The sequence below is a fragment of the Hylaeus anthracinus genome, unplaced genomic scaffold (assembly GCF_026225885.1).
Source record: "Hylaeus anthracinus isolate JK02 unplaced genomic scaffold, UHH_iyHylAnth1.0_haploid 3, whole genome shotgun sequence".
NCBI classification, from domain to species: domain Eukaryota; kingdom Metazoa; phylum Arthropoda; class Insecta; order Hymenoptera; family Colletidae; genus Hylaeus; species Hylaeus anthracinus.
In genome coordinates this window covers 1,493,757-1,514,677 of record NW_026535284.1, presented here as the reverse complement: position 1 = coordinate 1,514,677, position 20,921 = coordinate 1,493,757, and the positions used below count along the sequence as shown (strand labels likewise).

Genomic DNA, 20,921 nt, shown 5'->3' with positions numbered 1-20,921 from the left:
CATCTAACTGGGTGTAATGTCGAGATAGATTTTTAAATGTAAATCTTTAATGACGAATTTGACCGTGTGATAAATGGCCTATAATTCATTTCTCTGTGAATAATTTTTCAGTGACAACAATCTTATAGCTTGTTACTCTTATTTGGCCCACCCTGTATATACAATACATTTCGTTTATGTTACCTATTAATTAAACATTTAGAGATTAGCAGGGTGTTCTATTTTCTGTCCTAGTCTATAATTACTAGACTGCGGATCTTTATACAAATGCATATTTTTGTAGAAAATAGGTAGACGAATGGGACCTGGACAGAAATTTATGTCACGATTAGATGATTCCAAAAATATATTTTTTATTTTGCATATTTTGCATGTAGCATATGTCGCATATGTTTTGCATATTGTGCATATTTTTTGCATAAATGCATATCTGATTATTCAATGGTCCGTCAGAATAAATAAGATAGATGTGCCTAAAAGACTGATCAGCTACGATCGACAACGTGTTCTAATTTCGATTTGGTAAGTACTGTATTGAAATACAGTGAGAGACAGAACAAAGTCGATGATATGATATGTAAACAGACGGAGTCACGCCGCAGTTAATCTTCATTTTCCAAGTTAAACAGTAAAATTTAACATTTATTCAGAGCCATTTCCAAATGTTACCTGAGGCCATAAAGAAATTGGTAACAATAGGATTACCTCTAACAGAATGTATAGATTTGCAATCGAAAATATTGAAAAAACTATTGCTGTTTATTGTAATTTAAATTAGAATAAATGAAACAATAAAAAATAGTTATTAAATAATTATGTAATAATATTAAGTAATTATTATATAATTATTTTATAGATCCATACATACATTCCCTATACTTATATTTAGCATATACATTGCATATGTGACGTTCGCATATTCGACCGTCCAAACAGCGGTATTTTTTCTTCATAATAAACCAACAACAACAACAGAGTAGGCATTTCTACATGTTCTTGGAAATCTCTAGAATAGATACATTACAAAAAAAGTAGCTATTTGTGTAAGTTGCAAAATCAACAAGAAAAAAAAAATTAATCGATGGAAATGTTGAAACAATAAGAATTCGCACAACTGTTTAAAAGTACTTTACTGGGATGTTTTCTAATTCGCACGGAGCAATAAACTAATGTGTTTACGTTACAAACTCTACTGTAAATGATTCGTCATAAGAATCGTACAAATACTTATTGCTTCTATACTTTTACCTTACTTTTCGCATCTTTTTTGTTAATTTCACAAATTATATTAACCAGTAAATGTTGTTTGGACTATACCTATCTTAGAGACTTCCGAGAATATGTAAAATATCATCGATTATAAAAAAAGAAGTTAAGAAACTACAATTTCACAGAAAAGTTTTTTGGGAAATTGATCGGTGTACGAATACATTCTACACCCACTGTATATTCGAACGTCACGCTATACCTTAGACTGAGGAGCGTTTAGTAAGTAAGAGAGAACCTATGCGATAACAGCTACAGGCGCGGAGCGAGCGATCTACCTCTTGAGATATCATGCACTCCGGATACAACCACGGTATGGCCGCGGCTTATTCGCTATCGTAAAACGCGGATTCGGTTGCTTTACCGCGAAGTACGAAAGTACAATCGTTCTCCTAGATTTAAGTAACAACTACAGGTCTCGTACGATTCTCGGTACTCGTTATCATCCACTGATGGGTGGCCAGGTCTAATAAGACCCTGCACCTTTTTGCCGAATTTAAGCGTAGCGTCAGCAAAGGAACCGCCGACAGTGGTTATCGTTGGTGTCAGCCATCGAAAACAGATAAGACGAAACCTAAGCATCTAGGAAGCGTTCCGAGCGGGATGTATTGTCTATACGCCATGAGAAGAAATCAACCACCACCCATGGAATTTTGAATAATCACGTGGTATGATTTGTCCTCCTATCTTCGGACCAAAGGTCCCGAATTAGGGGTATAAGTGCGCCCGCAATTCAGGGGCTCAAATTAGTTGTTCAAGTGTATTACAGTAGTTAGTCGTTGTCCAGAGTTATTGAAAATCATATTTAGTCGTCACGAGTCGTCGAGTTTTATTATCCAGTTAAGGTATTGCGAGTTTTGTAAATGACTTGTATTTGCGACAGTAAAAAGACCGTGCAAGAGTCTTAGTAATAAATATTAATAAAATTTAGAAGTAGTCTTTAATTATCATTCTCCAATTCTATTCTACGCGTTCGCGAAGTAAAATCCAATTCAATTAATTCCATCAGCTTGAAAGGCGAAATTTCTTTATTATAATTTCAAATATCTATCGTTTCGATTCATGACTACGGCCGGCGTCGAAGCCGGTCATCTAGAAATCCTAACGATAGAGATATTGCTCGGCCGTGGATTCTTTCCATCATCGCCCTCGAGTTCCATATCATTTTCATGCTCACTGTAACGGTTAACTACGGCGTCAAAGCCGGTTTTCACAAACGGTGGTCACGGATTTGATTAACGTCGCTCATTTGTGACTCTCGGTAGAGCTGATATTCCAATCAGAGTTACGGCGTCGAAGCCGGCTTTTGAGAAGAATACATGCAAAACCAGTAGTCACAAATCTGGCAGATGCTGCCCATTTGCGATCAAAGTCAGAGCTGACATCCCAATCAGGGCTACGGCGTCGAAGCCGGCCTTTGAGAGGAATAGAAGCAAAACCAACAATTGTAAAGGGGTGGCGATGCAAGACGATTGGTGGGACGGGAGACTTTTGGACGAGTGATATTTAGTTAAATTTAATTTTCTCTTAAAGTAGATGCCTGAAAGCGCAAAGACAATTTAGAAATCGAAAAAACGCCGTGCCGGTAGACGCGAGCAAATACACCGATTGCTATACCAATACGAACAATCGGCTCAAATCGGAGGATTTCCGCTCGGGTGTGGTGCAAAACTGCGAATAATCGCGAATAGACTTTTAACTACAGCATCAGCATCGGCATCAGCATCAACATCAGCACCAGCATCAGCACCAATATCAACACCAGTATCCGCACCTAGACCGTGGAGGCTCATTCCAATCACCACACCCACTCCATCGTTCGAGCCCATCAAGTAGTACGTCCGAAATTTTAAAATATTCATAAATAGTAATTGCGAGGGTAGACTCGATCAAGATCAAGATTCCGTCCAGACGTGAGTCGTTTACGGGGGTATCCTGAATTAGGAGGTCTAAAAAAAAAGCGGTCTTTAGTGAATTTTTTTAGGATTGAAAAAAATAATTATGTTTATCGAACTTTTTATCCTATTTTCATACATATTTGAGTAGTCTGTACAAATTTTTTCAACGACAAATATTCAAATTGAGTCGAAATTGTAGAGCACCTCACAATTAAAACCTCCTATCGGCGGGAAAGATGGAGGTCGTAATTTTAGTTTGACACAAAAAAACCAAAAGAAATTTACATTTTTATACATTTTTCTTCTATGTGAACTAAAAGAATTCATACAAACAAATTTTAAACAACTTTTTTATCAAATTAAAGTGATTTTTTTCACTCAAACAACTCGTTCTTTTTTTCAAACTTGCAGTAATTTCACATTTCACCATTTTTGCGGGTTTTTCTTAGTTCACATAGAAGAAAAATGTATAAAAATGTAAATTTCTTTTGGTTTTTTTGTGTCAAACCAAAATTACGACCTGCATCTTTCCCGCCGATGGGAGGTTTTAATTGTGAGGTGTTCTACAAATATGCGTCACAGTCGACTGAGTTTGAATATTTCTTGTTGAAAAAATGTGTACAGACTACTTAAACATATATGAAAATAGGATAAAAAGTTCGATAGAATTAATTATTTTTTTCGAGAAAAAGGAATATACGTTATGTTTCAAAGTAATCTATGTTTCAATGAAATTTGTTTTGAAATTAGAGTACTATACGAAATACATTCTTTATTTTGTATATTTTGCATATTTAGGTTTAAAACCGGTGCCTTTTTATCATATATTCGATGTTTCTTTTTATAAGAAAAAGGAATATACGTTATGTTTCAAAGTAATCTGTGTTTCAAAGAAATTTGTTTTGAAATTAGAGTACTATAAAAATACATTCTTTATTTTGTATATTTTGCATATTTATGTTTAAAAACATAAGCAATAATATATTGCAAATGTTATTTATCGTGCTTATGTGAAATATCTATCTCGACAAATTAGTTTCGTCTATCACCATACTTTCGCATCATAATTGTGTAGTGTTTACACAAATACAGGCCATATGATACCATATTTCTGTAACCTTGTGTTGCTACTTCCTACACACAAACAGGATCATAAAAAAATTGTTAACATTTTTTTATAATAAAACTTTTTGTCTGCACTATGTTGCTCCTTTGAAGCTTTTTACTTTTTTTTAGAATAAAATATTCAGAAATTACGAAAAAATTGACCTTGAATTCCAAGGTCATAATGGATTTTACGGATGGTATTTTTTACAAATGTCCATTAATGCAGATGTGTAGGAGATAGCCTGAAAGTGGTGACCATTAATATTTGAACACTCTGTAGTTCGCCCAGGGACCAGGATGGAAAGGTTAGCGTACTCTAGTCTCGAGTGTCTATGCCCTGTATGTATTCGACCTAGAAGCGGTCCGATTTATTCACGGAAAGAACAGAGGTAAGATATCGCAACTGTCGATTCGGAAGACAACGCGATATCGGTGATCGACGATTTCTATGCCGCCCGATACCTTCGCATCGTCTCGAGCGTAGACTACTCGAATCACAAATAACTTCGTGTATGCAGCGAGCTGGACGTTTCGATCATTTTCCCAACAAACCTTGAATCTATTTACTACCACAGTTAATTTTGTCCGCGACAATATCAATTATTTAAAAAGTTATAACTACTTTTTCCCTAATTAAAATTGCGTAATTAATTTGGCTTATTGTTCATGAGGGAATATCACAGTTCTTTTTCTTTATGTTTTAAGATTAATGAAAATTAATTTCGACCATTGTTACTGTTTAAAAAGATATCTAATCTTTTTTAAGGGCCGCTTCTAATTTCATGAAGCGTCAAACAGACTCACAAAAATATTGTTTTGGGCCTTGTAATTGAATATCACAGCTACAATTTGTTTTTATTTTATTGAGGTGGATATTTTATTAAGTCGGGTGTGAGGCGCTTTGGATGCGTGAAAATCATAGCTGTATTTAACAATTTTTGTTGTGGAAAAGATGATCTCTTTGCTGGATTTATTATACATATCGAATTTAAAAAAAGTAACGGACACACTTATTATCTCAGAATCTATAAATTGTAGGGAAAAATAACGCTTATTGAATAATAAATGATATGTAGCGATAGAAAAGTTGTGATCATTATTGTAGTACGCCAATAAAAAAAAAAAGGAAACCGAATAACAAAATAAATGAACAATTTTAAATAGTTATAAGTAGAATGCGGATCTTTGTGCATTTATAGAAAATTTGAATGTGTAAGAAACTACAAAATGTAAACAATATAGAAGAATATAAAAAAGATTGATAACAAACTTCATGTTATAATATTTGCGAAATAAAATAAATTTTGCATAAAAATCGGCAGTCAAGTTATAAGTAAGATGGTAGTTCTGACTTAAGGTAGTTCAAGCTAGACAATAAGGTAGCATTAAAAAATATTGAATTATCAGTTAATGGAAAATGTTTAAAACAGATGTTTTCAAAGTTATTAATAACAAAATGTTCGGAGTTAGTAAAGATAAAAAGATAGAGAATGAATGAATGAACAAGGCTCAGTGTATAAGTATGTTAGAGACAAGAAAACATAAAGTACAATGGAGTAACAATATTACAGCTAAGTGTATATAACAAACTATAGACTAAGAAACTTTGTATAAATTTTGTACCACATTCTGGTGTAACATAGACCTCTACTGTCTATAACACCTTAAATAAAGAAAGAAAGAAAGAAAGAAATTAGTTGCACATAATAGTGACCACAATGTAATATAAATAATATTATGAAATGGCTATATTTACAAAAAATGTGATTTAGAATAAGTTAAACGTTTATATATTAGAAAAATAACAAAAACTAAATAATTAGTTCCTAAATATAAGACTGAAATGTAATAAAATAAGAAATTGTAAAACAAAACTGTAAGAAAAGACAGTGCAATGTAAGAATAATTCTTATGCACTTAAATAAAGAACAAGTAAGTAAGTAAGTAAGTAAATTAGTGGCACTTAAAATATAAAGGGAACAAGTAGATGCTGACAAATATAAGTTAAATAATTTACATATATATGTATACTTTGTTACAGGATATGGTAGATATAAGATGCGTAGCATATAAGTAGTTATTAATCCGTTGGTGAATAGAATGTGTTCTTCACCAATTCCACTGTTAATGTTAGCCAAAGTAAGAATAGAGAAATCAAAATAGGTGGTAGTCAGTTTTTGGGCTAAAGAAAAGAATTAATTTTGTTGTTTTCCCTTGTTTATATTTCAGTTAGTCCGATCATCTAATAATTAAGTTTAATATAAGGCAAATGTGATTAAAAAGTACAGCACAAGTATACGTGTAAGGTAAAGAACTAGTATTATATGTGATACAAAGTGATGCGATAAACTAGATACCATCCGATTAAATTGAGTTTAAAACGTAGAGATATAAGAAAAAAAAAGAAGATACGGAAAAAAGAAATGTACGTTAAGAAACATTGTACAAAAAATGTAATGAAAAACAGTGTAAACTGGTAATATTACCAAGCACTTAAAATAAACGGTTGAAATGAAAATAAGTGGCACCATCTAGCGTCAGAAACGCACGCTATTCCTCTTCATACTTATCGTTAGAAGGTGCTTTCCCTACTATCATACAAAATAGCTCGACGAATAGTTCTGAAGGTAACTTTGATACAATATTGCAACAAAAAAAAAAAGAATAGAGAAGATCTCGAAACATATAACCTAACACGTTGATAATACCTCATGGAATGGACAAGATTAAGCGACATTTGTTTAATAATTCAACCCCGAGTCGTGAAATGCAACCACAAAGGAGCGTCGACGAAGAGGAGAATGAAAGTGAAAGCGATTCCGAGGATACGACGTGTTGCCATCGAATGACAATATGCCATCCCTTTATACGAAATATCAACGTAACGAGAACTATCTTTAGACTCGGGACTTTCCGTTTGACATGGGGAAACTTGTTTGCATTGGCAACTAACACGGCACTGGTGGTACTCGGTTGGGTGGTCCTGTATTCTTTACTGGGCGACACGATGCTTCCAAAGAAAGACGGCTTCGGTTTGTACTTTCTCGCAGTATTCTCTTATGTTCTCGGTTGGGGTTTGTCGTACATCCCTTATCTGAAACTTCCGCCTATATTCGGGATGCTGCTCGCCGGCGTGATAGTCCGTAACTGCGGAATCTATAATATACGCGCGGAACTCGGTCTCAGCGCGACTGCCAAGATCAGAACCTTTTGTTTGTCCTTCCTTATGATACGCGCGGGCCTCCAATTGTCGACAATGACTTTGAAGACGCATCCGATGTTGATAATAGCCTTGGGCGTCATTCCGTGTTCCGTAGAAATGGTAATTATGTCTCTATGTTGCAAGGGAATTCTGTTATTCCCTTGGAATTGGGCAGCAATGACCGGGTGAGTCTGATTGAAAAATCCATACGGTTTCGGTAATTATGAGACTGCGGATCTTTATGCATTTACAATATGTCGAAATATGCAAAATATATGCAAAATATTAGGTTGTCCCAAAAGTTCCTTCCGTCATTTGCACTCAATTATTTTCTACCTAATTTATTAGATGGTAATATTGTATAACAGTAATGGAGTAAAATGAATCGTACGTAATTTAATAATGTAACATTAGACATAAAATATTCTGTACGTATTACTTATTAATGAAGTAGAAGAAACTTTTGGGACAACCTAATACATGCAAGATGTATACAAGGTATATGCTAAATATAAGTATAGGGAATGTATGTATGGATCTATAAAATAAATATATAATAACTACTTATTATTACTACATAATTATTTAACCCTTTGCGCTCGGTTGGCGCCTCTAGAGCGACATACCTATTTAATTTAAAAGTGATTTTGTGAACGTACAATTTCAATTTCACTTATATCAGAATACAGGTAATTATTAATTGAAATAATAATACATTGAGTCATGAACGTTAGTAGACGTTTCTCTTCGAAGTGGAGTTTTTGGTTTCACAGAAATTTATTATAAAAATTGACTGGATTTCATTCTATAGAAAAATCCCTCGAGCGCAAAGGGTTAATAACTATTTTTTATTGTTTCATTTATTATAATTTAAATTATAATATACAACAATAGTTTTTTCAATATTTTCGATTGCAAATTGATGCCTCTTACCTGTTAAAATGAATTTATACGTCGAAAAAGAGCGTTCTAAATCACATGATGTTATAGTAGATGTAATGCATATTTAAATTTACTCCAATGATGTGCCAGAACCTCTCGTGGTTCTTCAATGTGTTCACCCTTTAAAATCTTGCTTAGTTTTAGTAATATATTAAAATATACGTTTCATTTTAATACTGATTCTATTTTATCTATAACTTTTTCTCCGTAATCACCGGGTATAATTTTTTAATTTTTTGTAACTGTAATTACCAAATCTATACATTCTGTTAGAGGTAATCCTATTGTTACCAATTTCTTTATAGCCTCAGGTAACATTTGGAAATGGCTCTGAATAAATGTTAAATTTTACTGTTTAACTTGGAAAATGAAGATTAACTGCGGCGTGACTCCGTCTGTTTACATATCATATCATCGACTTTGTTCTGTCTCTCACTGTATTTCAATACAGTACTTACCAAATCGAAATTAGAACACGTTGTCGATCGTAGCTGATCAGTCTTTTAGGCACATCTATCTTATTTATTCTGACGGACCATTGAATAATCAGATATGCATTTATGCAAAAAATATGCACAATATGCAAAACATATGCGACATATGCTACATGCAAAATATGCAAAATAAAAAATATATTTTTGGAATCATCTAATCGTGACATAAATTTCTGTCCAGGTCCCATTCGTCTACCTATTTTCTACAAAAATATGCATTTGTATAAAGATCCGCAGTCTAGTAATTATAGACTAGGACAGAAAATAGGACACCCTGCTAATCTCTAAATGTTTAATTAATAGGTAACATAAACGAAATGTATTGTATATACAGGGTGGGCCAAATAAGAGTAACTAGCTATAAGATTGTTGTCACTGAAAAATTATTCACAGAGAAATGAATTATAGGCCATTTATCACACGGTCAAATTCGTCATTAAAGATTTACATTTAAAAATCTATCTCGACATTACACCCAGTTAGATGCGTTCATCTGTTAAGGGGTAAAACCACTCTAAGATTTTCAAAAAATCGATTTTTTTTGCTTAAACGATACTTTAGGGTCATCAAAATAATACGTTATTTGATTTATAGTGAAAAACAAATGTTAAAAGGATCAATTATCGATTTTGCTGCAGCGCCTCAGAGCGCGATTAAAATTTTTATAAAACTTTAAACGCATTTTTCTCGAAACCACTTTCTCCAAACTGGGAGGACGGATTTCTCAGTGATTATTGCATGGATCGATTTGAAATTTTTACAGTAGCTTCACAACAATATTCTCTTTGGAAATACGTAGCCGGTTTTTGATTGAATGTAACCTTTTTTTTTTATAAATAATGTAATGCTCATTTTTAGGGCAAAAAGTCGATTCATTGATTAAAAAGAGCGCTACTTGCACAAAAATTGATTAGGAAGGAAAACCCTAGGTACTTCCAAAGCCAATTGTATATAGATTATAAATTTTCTTTACTTTTTGTTCCGTGACTCATAGATGCCGAGAAATCCGTCCTCCCGTGGCGGTGTTTTCAAAAAAGCTGTTTACGACGACGGGCTTTGTCGCCGCCATTTTGTATGAAAATGACAATAAAAAAAAGTCTTTTCCGTTCTCCAATATGTGTTAAATAAACTCTCTGAAAAGAAATTCTATTCCATTTGTTACACTCCCAAAATAAATTGTCAAATTTAGGTCTTTTTTTCTGCCTCTAGAGTGGTTTTACCCCTTAAAAAGTACTTAACTACATATTTACATAAACACTACAGTAATTATTGCACCTACGTAAATAAGAATGGTATTCCACGGGGGTGAAACCGCGGAGCGCAGCTTGTATGTAATAAACTTCAACCTTAACATTCATTTTTCATAAATAACTTCAGCTATAACATTTCTACAATCATAAATGATTTCAATTTTACTAGCGTGTTAAAAGGTATCAATAACTCATGAATAGACTGCGGATTTGTATGCATTTATAGGAAATTTGAATGTGCAAGAAATTACAAAATGCAAACAATATGCAAGAATATAAAAAAGATTGAAAGTAAAGTTCGTGTTATAATATTTACAGAATAAAATAATGTCTTATTTAGGTTCAATTTTTGTAGACATTTTATTTCGCGAAGATTTTATTTTTTATACACATCCGCATTTTAGTTATCAGTAAATTTGCAATGGTGCATGTGTAATCGATAATTGCATTATTTTTTTAAATAGAAATGCATTTTTTCTGTACATAGGTCGATTCCTTTCGTCATTCTACGTAAAAAAGTGTTACGGCAAAGTAGTAAATAAATTATTAGTTTATGAGATACTTTAATCAATTATCTGTAATAAAGAATATGCTCAAACGTTTACAACTTTGCCGAAACTCGTTTGTACATCTTCTTCACAAAATTCTGATTATTAAATAAAACTGATAAATTGATTTTCTGCGTTCCATTTTTACACATATATGTCCTATCTTTTAGTCCCACTGATTTTCTTCGATATTTACACTTTTTCAAATAAAATCATATCGAATATCGAAATCTTAATTTACGCAGCTGAAACTTATGAAGAAAAACAGTATAAAATGTTATTATAAACAATTAATTTCGTTTATGTTACTATGAAATAAAAAGTAAGGAATTAGCAGGGTGTCCTATCTTTTTGTCCCTGACAATACGAGAATTGTTCCTTCACTTTTCCTAGAGTTAAATCTTGTAGAGTGCAACACAATTTTTTAAGGAATGTATAATAGTCTAATTAAAGTAGTCTAGCTGTTAAAATTTCAAAGAATATTTAAATTTACGAATTAACTTCTTAACTAAACTACAGACTTGTTTTGCGATGTTTGACTTTAAAAGTCCTTGAGATTATCAGAAAAATCATTAAGAAAAAACTTTTCGTTTCGCGCCCTCCATTCGTAATGAATAATTTAAAAAATTGACCACTAAAGTTTAAGAACTGTAGGAAAATATTACTCTTGTGTTGCTTCATAGGCACCTCTCTCATACATTTAACTTGCAACAATTTGTTTATAAATTCATAAATTTAACAATTACTAAAAAACAATTTTCTCTTTCATTAACAACCAAACAAAAGTTGATTTCGGAACAGCCCTCGTATGTACAACGTTGACGATCTCACCGATTTCAATGGCTTTTTAATGTGTTGTAGGTTAAAATCCGCTGAGTAATCTAAATATACAAAAATGTTTTACGATTATTCTCAGCTTTCAAAGTATAATCAGTAGAAACTTTGGGTTATAGTTCGAAACTACACCATTGGGGTGCACTTTGCTAGAAACAAAAAGGATATCAGTGGTCGAATATAATTTATGTTATTTCTTTTAATAATTGTAAAACAATTTTAATAATGTGTACTTTCATTTGAAATAAAAAAAACTTTGCTACTCAATCGTCTTTGTAAATGGTAAATACGTACACTGGTGAACAAAATTATAAGACACTCTAAAAATTGGAGGTTTAGATATATTTCATACCACTTGTGTTTGATTAAAAAACAGAATCACATAGTCACTTTTGGAAAACCCTTAATTTCGAAGCTATTGAAATCGAATGAGTTAAATGTCTTTGACACGGTACACGAATTGACACGGTTTTCTCTTTTTCTCCTCTAATAAAGGTCGATACTCTCTGGAATGTCACCGGTGGTGGCCATCAACAACATCCTAGGTCTGGCCGAAAAAGGCTACGGCGAAGACAAGGGACTGGCAACTATGATCTGCACAGCTGCGTGTATCGACAACGTGCACATTGTCCCCATTTTCGTAATTTGCTACTCGATCGTCTTCGCAAATGGTAAATACGTACATCGGTGAACAAAATTATAAGATACTCTGAAAATTGTAGGTTTAGATACTCGATACTTATATAAAAATAATAATAGTTATATAAAAATGCATTTTATCAAATTGAAATTGTTTATTTTTAATAACATTGTCATAAATTTTGCGAAAAGTAGTAAGAAATTCCAAATTTATTCAAAACTAATATTCATTTGGACACTATAATTATAAGACACTGCTTAAAAGAAAGGAAAGAATGTACATAATATTAGAATTTCACACATTTTGAAATGTTAGTAATGTAGTGCCTCATTTATTTTGAACTTCGACCATTCGTTGCTTCAGGCTTTTATACAATTTTTTTATTTACTTTTTATCTAAGTCTGTTTAATCTTTCAGAATTGTTACCTTGTTAATTACTTTCTGGGTAATTATAAGTAATTGTTAAAAAGTAATTGAATTACACCGTAATTACGAATAAAGTATTACATAATTACTAAAAACAAAGTAATCAAGAATTACTTAAATAATTACTTTCTAATTCAAAAGTAATTATTCCAATTTGTACAGCTCTGGTTTGAAAGTATAAATGGGGTGTCTTATAATTTTGCCAATCAGTGTATATCGTTAGCTAGCTATCGCGAAAAATAAGCAAAATTTTATAAAAATAATTGATGAAAAATGAAAGTACCGTATAGGAGTGGTTTTCCAATTTTCTCGTTTAAAGGTGCCCTCTTATAAAAAATCATTAATAAACAGACAGTTTTAATATTTCACTTTTTAATCAAGTAAATAACACGAAATAAAAAATCTTATTGTGCTGTGTTTAGACATCATTGAAGTAGATAGAAAAGTGTTGTATTGAGCAAAAGGATCAGTTTAATAATTCGGTACATAGATACGTATTAAGGAGACGAATTTGTGTTGAATTATGATGACGGGTTTGTAGAGAATTTCCCGATGTATGTTCAAAACGGTGAAGATCCTTAATTATTGACGAAGAAAAATTTCAAATTTTCAGACAAGGGGAAAGGTAAAATGTGGGTTTACATACCCGCTGGTCTCCGAGACTTTATATTAGGCATCCTGACGGGACTTGTCTTGGGAATTTTGTTCACCTTTTTCCCTCATCGAGGTCATGTGAGTATCTATTCCTTAGGATGGAGCGAAAAATAAAAGTATCTATTTCAAAATGCAGTATGATCAAAGTATGAGTTCTAACTTGCTGCTTGACGCTACGAATCTATACGTAATTTAAACAATGCTTCTGAGTTTTTCCACCAAGCCTTACGGGAAGCCACTCATGTACAAATAAACTACCAGTAATTTTTTAGATAAAAATTTGGACATAGCATTCTTATATGGCTTTCGACGATGAATTAAATGATGTAAAACTGAATTTAAGAAGAATAATAACAAATTTAAACTTTTTTTAAATTCCGCGATATCCACTAGATGATTCTTATAGGGTTCCTCGTTCTAAATACGAATCTGAAAGTGAAATTGCTCCATCACCCTTAGTTTCCGAGAAATACGAGATTTTGCAAAAACGGTCAATTTTTAGAGAAAACGTAGTACTACTTGAAAACTACGAACGCTAGAAAGTTCTATTTAGTCTTAAAAGATAGAGGAGTGCTTTCTAAATATGAAGACATATTCCTTTAGAATTATCTGCTCTTTTGAATGCCTGTAAATGAACACCGAAGTTCAAAAAGTTGTCAATACGAGTACTTTTCACGCAATACTTTTGTATTTTAATGAAAAGTTATTCGTCTAGGTCGAATTTACTATGCATTATAGGATTCTGCAAACATTTCTGAAGAGAAAACCACCCGCGGCAAATGTTGGAACGTTTTCTAGTTCGTACAGATCCAGAAAATATTAATTTAGAACGCACGAATTCTGTTTGCCAGCGCGCAGGCTTCGCTCGCTTTATATCGGTGAATCAGGGCCGTCGTCATGCGTTCTGCAGAATCGTCGCTACGTGCTTGAATAGTAACCATCAAATTCTCGTAACTTCGTTAAAATTCGCACCACATGGACGAATAGAAAACCATTTTAAAGCTTAATGTTTCTCTTTTTAGATACTTTAATCTGTTGTTATTTAAGTTAGTGTTTGGGGGGTAAACTCTGCTCTAAAGAGAAATTTGTTAGGTAGCAGTTTTCATTAAAAATTAACAACAAAATATACAATTATAGATTGAATTAATTGTTAAATAATTCAATTTAGATTTAAATAAAGTTTGCTCAATACCAAATTACTAAAGTCGAATAATTGAAGATATAAAAACGGGAAACTAATAATTAAAATTTAAACAGTGGACAATTGTTTCCGTTTAGTTGAGTTGCAGTATAAATGAGATATTAAAAATGAAGAATTACTTATCTGGAACATGTTAATGTAATACAAAAACCGATAGCTCGTGGCACCGATTAGGCGAATCCCGTAGGGCCGGCCCTGACTGTCCGAAACATAGCGAGCAATGGCTGTGCAGCGGCAAAACACCGTTCATGCGTTCCGAGTTGACGTTTTGTGAAACCGTATGGACTAGAAACCGTTCCAACATTTGCCGCGGGTGGTTTTTTCTTCAGAAGTGTTTGCAAAATCCGATAACGTAGTGTACAATCGACCTAGGTGGATAACTCTTCATTAAAATACAAAAGTATTGCGTGAAAAATTCACGCATCATCACCTTTTTTAAAATTCGGTGTTCATTTATAGGCATTCAAAAGAGCAGATAATTCTAAAGGAATATGTCTTCATATTCAGAAAACACTCTTCTATCTTTTAAGACTAAATTGAACTTTCTAGCGTTCGTAGTTTTCAAGTAGTACTACGTTTTCTCTCAAAACCGACCGTATTTACAAAATCCCGTATTTCTCGAAAACTAAGGGTGATGGAGCAATTTCACTTTTAGATTCGTATTTAGGACGAGGAACCCTATAAGAATCACCTAGTGGATATCGCGGAAAAAAATCGTGTTGAACAGTGTAATTTTCGCGTGTTTTGAATTTCAATTAACCCAGCTTTGAGATAGAGTGATCACCGCGGATTACTCATATAAAAAAAAACGACAACACTGCAACTTTTTTAATTTAAGATATTTTTAAATACAAAAATTGCGACGGTCAGACAATCGAATATTCGTTTCTTGTTTGTAATGTTATGAAAGTATGTACCTTTAAGTATGCACCGTTTAAATTTCATTAAAAAATTTTTTAAATTAACGGAGGGACGGCGGAACGCAGGTAGAGATCGTTTTGTTTCTCGCAAGTCAATGAGTTTTAACAGCTGGCTCCGAAGCACATTTTTTCATCTTTCAAGACCGTTGAAATTGCGAGTTGTGTAGCAAGTTGTACATTTAACGATGGATTTTTATCAGCAATTGAAATAAATTGCAAGACTTTTATTAAGAAGAAAAACATGCTCCAGAGGATATTAAACGTAAACGAGAAATGCCATTCGCGAAGAAGGAATCCACTGTAGGGATTTAAAAGAGGCTAGAACTGCTAAAAGACAGAATAATGTAACATTGAGGACTTGAATGTAGAAATGGAGAATTTATTTAAAGAGTTGATTAACCGGGCAAAATATCATTCATGATGTACTATGAAAGGAACGTAAAATCTCGAGGCTGTTTCTCGAAAGTATTTTTTTTGAGTCTGTGTCGAAGAAATCTCTGGAAATAATTAAGCAGTCTGCACCAAATTTGATGATTATGTTCCGAAGACATCTTTCTATGGTCGGTATTAGAATTATTGCCTTATCTATTATTGTTTTTTCTATAACAACGAAAGTTTCATCAAGATTTAGGCTGAATGTGAGAATTTTTCTTATAAAGGCCGTATTTTAAAAAATCTTTTATATTTTTGTAACAATTCTAGTACCGACCACAGACACATTCATATGAAATAAGATACTTTTTACATTTTGTGTTTCTGATGATCCCCAACGCCATTCTTTTCAACACTGAGCACCTTTGTGTCTTTTACAACTTTACAAACAACAGCTTTTAAATTACAAATTTTCTATGTTTTTTAATTACAAAACTTCATATGTATTGTAGATAAATCAACGAAAAAAACATAATAAATTAAAACTCTTTGGGCTCAATTTTAGGAGGAAAGTAATCGCAAAAATGATTCATTCTCTGAATCGACAAAGCAGAAATCTCTTAATCGACTTTTCGCCGTGGTAGCCAATATTGTGTTACCTATTACTAGTACGCTCCCACATTCCTACATAATTTGAAAAAAAATGTCGTTTACAATTAATGAAAAAAGAATTAGTGGAGAATTCTATGTAGATGATCTGTAGAATGTTCTGCCAAGAATTCAACGCATGATAGCGGTGACGAAAGTGATGGTCGTGACGTAACTATTCAAAAGCAATGTTATGTATTGTCATTGGAAAATAGTGATTCAGAGAGCGAACATTTAAATGACGTTGTCGTAAACGATCACAAGGTCTAATTGAAAAGCCCATATACAGAGTGGGGAAATTACTTTGTCAACCTTGGATATTTTTATTATGTTCCAATGAAAAAAATTGTCAGACAACGTTGCACTGTTTTAAGGAGCGTTTAAAATGGGTACAAAATAATTCTAAAGTTGTCTCAACAGCATTTATTAGATAAAGATTTTAAAAATTCCATTTAGCATTCCATTTAAAAACATTGATGACCTTGAAAATTCATAAATAAATGAACTTGGAAAAAATTATCTTCTACCATTGTAAGTGCTCCTCAAAACAGTGCAGGTTTGTTCTGACAAGTTTTTTCATAGGACTATAAATAACGGAGATATTCAAAGTGGACAAAGTTATTGCTCCCACCCTATATTTCTACGCGGAGTCTAAACAGTATCGGTAGAGTATTAAGAGCAACCGTGAATTTATTAAGGGGGTATTATCGTCTAGAAACTTCAAAAATTCGATTTTTTTTCTTTTGCATTTTCTTATCATTTGGGGTTTTGAGAAAGTGCCTCTAAAATATTAATTTGAAATTCGTAGAGCTTTCATAGTTACAGAGGCTTAAAGGTTGTTCACCAGTATTAGTGCTAAATGTATAGCAAACTTTAAACGCGTTTTTCTCGAAACGACATTTTTCAAGTCGGGCGCACGTTTTTCTCAAAAACTATTGGACCGACTAACTTCTGGTTTTACACACATTTCGAGGGCACCATCGCCTATGGTCTGAACTAGAATTATACCGATAGCTTGAATATTTTAGCCCTGCTCTCATATTTTAATTGACAATTTTCCGGGAAAATTAAACCTTAATTTTCAAACAGCTGCGATTCTGATAAAAAATTTAGTATTTACTTAATTCTAGTTCAGACGATAACTATATTCATGTAGATTGAAAACAAAAATTTGTTTTTCTGTCTCAGACAACTAGAACAGCCTGTACGCCCGATTGAACGAGCGTCTTAATTACGCCACAACCTGCATAACAGCGCATAACTTGTATAGATTTCAATCAAGTATTTCATAAAAATTTGTGTTGTTACTTGAAACGTGTTTTATTATGCATAAAAAACCCTGTTGCTGTAGGTTTGATAGTTTTCGCAAAATTAATTCCTAAAAATTACTGAAAAAACAAACTTCTAGTCGATAATACACCCTTAACGTCATAAAAATCACTGGCATCGAGGTGCAAAAGTGATCGACTCGACCTACATCTGCACGGGAAAATCAGTCGCGATACATACAAATCGGTGATATAAGTTGGCCAACCGCGCACGAATCCGGGACTCCTGAAGAACCAAAGTAGAACGACCGCAACGAAGAGGACACCGACGGAGGATTCGTGCCACGTAATCGGGCCGAGTTCCTTGTACCTTTTCTGGATAACGGCCGCGGCGACCTTCTCACCTTGCGCGCCAATATCAATGGCGCGCGCGTCTTTGCTTCTCGGCCTGAACATTCCCATGTACATTATTTGAAGCCACATCCACGTAAGAAAACCCATCAACAGCATTGGCGGGACCGAGTAGAGCATCCACGAAGTCAGGCTGATGCCCGGACTGTTTGGGAACCGCCTGAAATTGAAAAGAATAAGTGCATGGAAGTATGCGGTTAGTCTCATTTGAACGCTTGGATGGTTCTGTAAGTGGGTAACTGGATCGATGTTAGTCGTAACGGTGGTGATAGTCTTGGGACAGAGATGAGCAAAATATTAGGTTGTCTCAAAAGTTTCTTTCGTAATCAGAACTGAGTAAAATACGTATTTTAAATAATAAACAGTAAGTAAATATTTTATTTCGGATTATGCAAGTATTTTTAAAAATAAAATATTTTATTTGTTATAAAAAATGTTTAGGATAATATTTCAAGTAATATTCTATTTGAAAAACACTGAAAATATTTGTGCCATAGTTCGGAATATTTTATTTATTTAATTTATTATCAGCAAATAAAATATTTTTATTTTACTAAATTATAGTGTAAAATATATTTATTTTGGTAATCTGAAACGAACGAAGTACTTTTCCTCTGCATTATAAATATACATTGAATGTAGTTCTTCAATGACAATAAGAATCTTTATAAAATGAGTGATGGAAAGAGATATTCTTCAATCGCAAGAAATAGTTTCTTCATCTGTGTATCATATTTACACAGTTTATTTTCAGGTTAACTATGAAAAGTATTCAATTTTATGCTTTATGTTATTAAAATGAAACATATTTTATTTTACGTTTTACCTTATCAAAATAAAATATTTTATTTGCTGAAATTTTATATTCCATTTGAAATACTATTTTATTTGAATTCTGAAGAATCTGTTATTTAAAATAGTATTTAAAATATTTTCTCTACAAATATTACCCACCTCTGTTCGTAATCTGCACTCAATTATTTTTGTGTGGCAGTATTTATATAAGTAGATAATCTAATTTCTTAGATGTTGATGTCGTAACAGTAATGGAGCAAAATGAATCGTACACAATTCAGTAAGACATAAAATATCATTAGACATAAAATATTGTGTATGTATTACTTATTAATAAAACGAAAGAAACTTTTGGAACAACCTAATAATATACGAGTAATTGATGATAGATAAAACCAACGTATTTGATCCCAACGTTTATTCGATTCAACAGTCAAATTAGTATATTACGTTTGTTATCGAATATTTCCTTTCGTGGGTCAAATTTTAATTTTTCTTTGAACAGTAACAAATAAATATAACGTGTATCTTTTATTCGTTGTATACAGACTGCGGATGTTTATGCATTTATGGCAAATGAAAATGTGGGGAAATCAACGAGAATGTGCACGAATAATATGAATGTTTCACCGTGTAGGAAATAAGACATACTTTTATGTTAACACTTCGCACTCTGTAAAGTTTTTAAGTTCAGCTAACTTTGGTGGTTATTAGACGGGATGAACTTACGCGACTGCAAAAGTATCAAATGTGCATGCTTCTTTGAAGGTTTCCATACAAATAGCACGAAAAAACAAATAAAAATATAGTACGTATATTGATACGAACAAAATATAAATCGGTGTTATGTAAAAAGAAAATAGGCGCACAGTCCACACTTAAAAAATGCGATAAAGAGCATTTGTATAAGAAAGGTGTATGAATATACTATGTATGAAATGGTGTAATTTGTGAAGATAAACAAGGAAGCCTAAGATTATAACCTAACTAAAACACAAGAACTTTCAATGCATGTCTGTGATTATTTCACAAAATACATTTCGCACACATTAGAATGGTATAAAATAGTATAGAATAGTATAAAATTTTGATTTTCGACATAAATATATTCCTCAATGTTTAAAAATTTATATAAGCTCAAGTACTGTTACAATGAATTATATATTTTTTAAGTTACATTATTTAATACGTCGTGATCGTACTGTTTGCATATTCTGTAATAAAATGACTCCGAGTGCAAAGGATTATGTTTCAATTCTTTTTCTGTACCTGTGAAAATATGAATTTTCATAAACATCCGCAGTCTAGTTATATATTTTGACTTAAGTGTTTTTGTTTATCTTTATCTTGAGAAAGTGCTTACTTTTCGAAGAAACCTTTCAACGTTAAATTGGTGCCTGTCCCGACTAACGTGCCTACGCCTCCTAGGCTGGAAGCGTACGCCGCCACAAGATAATAAACCATCGTGACGCGCGTCGGTTTTTTCGCCCTGCAAAAGTCATACGGCTAGAGGACAACAATTAACGGCGGGACTCTGCTTTCTTTTTAAAAGCAAGGATCGCATCGATACGATCGCCGATAAGCGAAACGGTAGACGAGCCGAGCGATTTTATAGATTTACGGCTACGTACGGCTCTTCTCGGCCCTCTTCTCCGCCACTTCCGTTCTCCTCGCGCACAAACATATTACCCAAGCCTTGCTGAAAACACAAAGGTGGAATTTTGATCAGACCAAATGTAAGAATTTATTCACGGCTAATTTTACGTCAAATCGTGGTCAGAGATTTTGTTGAAATTGGAATATACAGTGGGTGTAGAATGTATTCGTACAGCGATCAATTTCCCAAAAAACTTTTGTGTAAAATTGTAGTTTATTAACTTCTTTTTTGTATAATCAATGATATTTTACATATTCTCGGAAGTCTCTAAGATAGATGTAGTCCAAACAACATTTACTAGTTAATATAATTTTTGTGAAATTAACAAAAAAATACGAAAAGTGGGTAAAAGTATAGAAGCAATAAGTATTTGTACGATTCTTATGAC

General features: G+C 32.9%; 2 protein-coding genes across 3 annotated transcripts in view; one reads left to right on the top strand and one right to left on the bottom strand.

The window, feature by feature from the left end:
* The window catches only part of LOC128894290 (protein I'm not dead yet-like), a 343,319-nt gene extending 322,748 nt beyond the window's left edge, over nucleotides 1-20,571 (bottom strand). The window contains exons 1-3 of one of the 2 annotated variants that reach the window (XR_008461491.1): nucleotides 20,508-20,571; nucleotides 20,240-20,365; nucleotides 17,298-18,241 (exon numbers count right to left, since the gene is read on the bottom strand). Coding sequence is in view for 1 of the 2 variants with exons in the window: in XM_054155950.1 (XP_054011925.1) it covers nucleotides 17,788-18,241; nucleotides 20,240-20,365; nucleotides 20,508-20,560 (633 nt within the window). In the remaining variant the exon portion in view is untranslated. Of the gene's footprint in view, nucleotides 1-15,586; nucleotides 18,242-20,239; nucleotides 20,366-20,507 lie in introns of those variants that run through there. The other variant, XM_054155950.1, reaches the window with a different exon arrangement.
* Nucleotides 7,528-13,375, top strand: LOC128893693 (sodium/hydrogen exchanger 9B1-like). The gene is made up of 3 exons (XM_054154847.1): nucleotides 7,528-7,658; nucleotides 12,037-12,212; nucleotides 13,221-13,375. Exons 1-3 carry the CDS (start codon nucleotides 7,528-7,530, stop codon nucleotides 13,373-13,375), a joined length of 462 nt encoding a protein of 153 aa, XP_054010822.1.
* Nucleotides 20,572-20,921: the final 350 nt, after the last annotated feature.

Bases quoted from the DNA above. Each gene is read 5' to 3' on its own strand.
- LOC128893693 (XM_054154847.1), top strand. From the start codon at position 7,528: ATGACTTTGAAGACGCATCCGATGTTGATAATAGCCTTGGGCGTCATT. The intron at 7,659-12,036 runs GTGAGTCTGATT...CCTCTAATAAAG, and splicing joins AATTGGGCAGCAATGACCGG to GTCGATACTCTCTGGAATGT. The intron at 12,213-13,220 runs GTAAATACGTAC...TCAAATTTTCAG, and splicing joins CTCGATCGTCTTCGCAAATG to ACAAGGGGAAAGGTAAAATG.